The 2505-nt window shown below is 33.5% G+C and overlaps 1 protein-coding gene across 1 annotated transcript; it reads left to right on the top strand.

The window, feature by feature from the left end:
- Positions 1–215: 215 nt before the first annotated feature.
- Positions 216–1072, top strand: LOC120076739 (RING/U-box superfamily protein). Its single transcript, XM_039030641.2, has one exon. It carries the CDS (start codon positions 390–392, stop codon positions 897–899), a length of 510 nt encoding a protein of 169 aa, XP_038886569.1. The 5' UTR covers positions 216–389; the 3' UTR covers positions 900–1072.
- Positions 1073–2505: the final 1433 nt, after the last annotated feature.

Here is a 2505-nt window from a genome sequence, read left to right on the forward strand (position 1 = left end):
ATCCAACATCAATTTTCATTATCAATATCAACACAAAAGATATTTTGGAAAAACTTCAAAGTTTTTAAGGGTACCAAAAGTTCAAGAGAAAAAATAAAATAAAAAAAAATTAAAATTAAAATTCATAGGTATTTTGTATAATTTAATAAAAATTCTAATATTGGTAGGGATATCAAATCAAGTCATCAACGGTAACTTCCTTACCTACATACTCAAAAAGTCAAAAGTCAAAGCCACTTTTATTTATTTAATTAATTTTTATTTTCCAATTTTTTTCCCGCGGACTCCGGCGTGGCTTAACAAACCCTGTCCCCTTTGTCCCACCATTCCCACCATTTTCACTCCTTCCATCGAAGCTCCATTTTCAAATTCCCCTATTTCTCTCTGTTATGTCCTCCGCCCATCCCCCTTCCTCCTCCTCCACCACTGCCCCCACCGGCGTCGGCCTCGGCTACGGCATTGCCATCGCCGTCAGCATCCTCGTCTTCATCTCCACCGTCATGCTCGTCTCCTACGCTTGCATTCGCGTCAAATCTGCCCGCCCTCGCCCTCGCCCTAGACCCTCCGCTTCTCTCCCTTCTCCCGCCGCTGACAATGTGGTGGTTCTCATGGTCGGATTAGATGGCTCCATCATCGAATCGTACCCTAAGTTAGTCCTCGGAGAGAGTCGCCGTCTTCCCGCCCCTAATCATGGCCCTTGCTCCATTTGTCTCTCTGATTACAAGCCCTACGATTCTCTCCGCTGCATTCCCGATTGTTGCCATTGTTTTCACTCCGATTGCGTCGATGAATGGCTTCGTATGAACGCTACTTGTCCTTTATGTCGAAATTCCCCTGCTCCAACCCCTGTTGCTACTCCTCTCTCTGAGTTTGTGCCTCTGGCTTCCAGTGCCAGGTGATCTTCTTCTTCTTCCTTCTCTTCCTCTTCATTACATTATAGGGTTAGTGTTTACGATTTTTCTCCATGAATTTGTGTCTCTGGTTACTTTTGACTAGTAGTTTTTGATAGATATGGAAACTTTCTGGATTATCTCTAGATGTAAAGTTGGAAAAGTTTCTAATAAATCTCGATTTATACCTTTAATTTTGTATTTAATAGATTAATATGATCTATCTCTTTTAACTCTCGCCTCACATAAAAATATTAAAGAGTAAAATATCTGTTTGAAGTTTGTCGTTTGTTTTAGAAGTACATTTATTTTTCAAAAAATTGTAATGTTACTCATGACTCTTTAAAATTTTAGATGGAAATTGAGATATAGAACATTTTGGTGGTGAGCTAAAACGAAAAGTATCTTGAAATTTCATAAGATCGCATTTAGGTCATGACTATATTATTTTAGATCTCAATTTCTTTCAAATATTGTATTTGGTTTATATTTACATGATAATTTTAAAATATATATAAAAAATCGAGGAAGGATATCACAACTTTTAGAAGAATACTTTTGAAACGAATGGTAAAGTTGAAGAAATTTTCTTTAATTTAGCCCACCTGATTATACCGATGCATCATTCAAAAATGTGTAGGTTGATCTTAGTGTGTAATCCTTCCTCAACTCAATTAATGCATCATGCAAGTGTTAAAATTAATGAGTGGAGTTAATGATATGGATTTATTAAACACAAAAATTAATAGTTGGAAGATTTATTTGATTTTTTTTTTAAATACAAGCACTAAATATATAGAATTAGAAAAGTTCTAGAACCAAATATATTGTAGTTCAATTGGTCAGAGCACCGCCCTGTCAAGGCGGAAGCTGCGGGTTCGAGCCCCGTCAGTCCCGTAGAAAATACTGCTTTTAAAGATTTATATGATTTCAAATTTAAAAGTCTATATTAGTAAATTCTTAACTTTCTTTTTTTAGTCACGTCCAAACACATCATTTTAAATATATTTATTTCAAATCTTTCTATTTCCAAACGAAATAATTAATTTAAAATCGTTTTTCAGATTTCAAATCACAAGATTTAAAATCATTTCTTAAACTTTTTTGAATCTTAATGAATGGTAAACGTATATATTTATCTTCTATTGTTGCCCAATTTTCTTGATATTTCAAAATTTTATATTAGAAAGAATACGAAGTTGTGTAAACTATAAAGTATAGTTTAATGGAGAAGATATTAATGACTATTTTAAAGGTCCGTTGGACCATCCTTCCACAATTATTAAAAGTACTTTGTGAAGATACAAAACTCTACTACTTTTTGAAAGGTAAACATTATGAATAATTAAGGCTTCTTTTAATAACTTTTTTATTCTATATTTTTCGAAATCATACCTATAAACATTACTTCAATCTCTATGGTTTTATTTTATTTTATATTTGAAAACAATATTTATGTAAAGGAGATGAAAGAAGTTAGTTTGTTGAAATTGGTGCGGCGATTATTAAGAGGTGTAGTTAATGGAAGCATGTGATTCCATTGAAGTTTGTGAAAAAACCAACGTTGAATTGAAATATTAATTTGCTAAGTCTAAAGTTGTGTTTATGAAAGTCA

The sequence above is a fragment of the Benincasa hispida genome, chromosome 4 (genome assembly GCF_027475165.1).
Source record: "Benincasa hispida cultivar pf3 chromosome 4, pf3_genome.v1.1, whole genome shotgun sequence".
Taxonomy (NCBI): Eukaryota; Viridiplantae; Streptophyta; class Magnoliopsida; order Cucurbitales; family Cucurbitaceae; genus Benincasa; species Benincasa hispida.

Bases quoted from the DNA above. Each gene is read 5' to 3' on its own strand.
- LOC120076739 (XM_039030641.2), top strand. From the start codon at position 390: ATGTCCTCCGCCCATCCCCCTTCCTCCTCCTCCACCACTGCCCCCACC.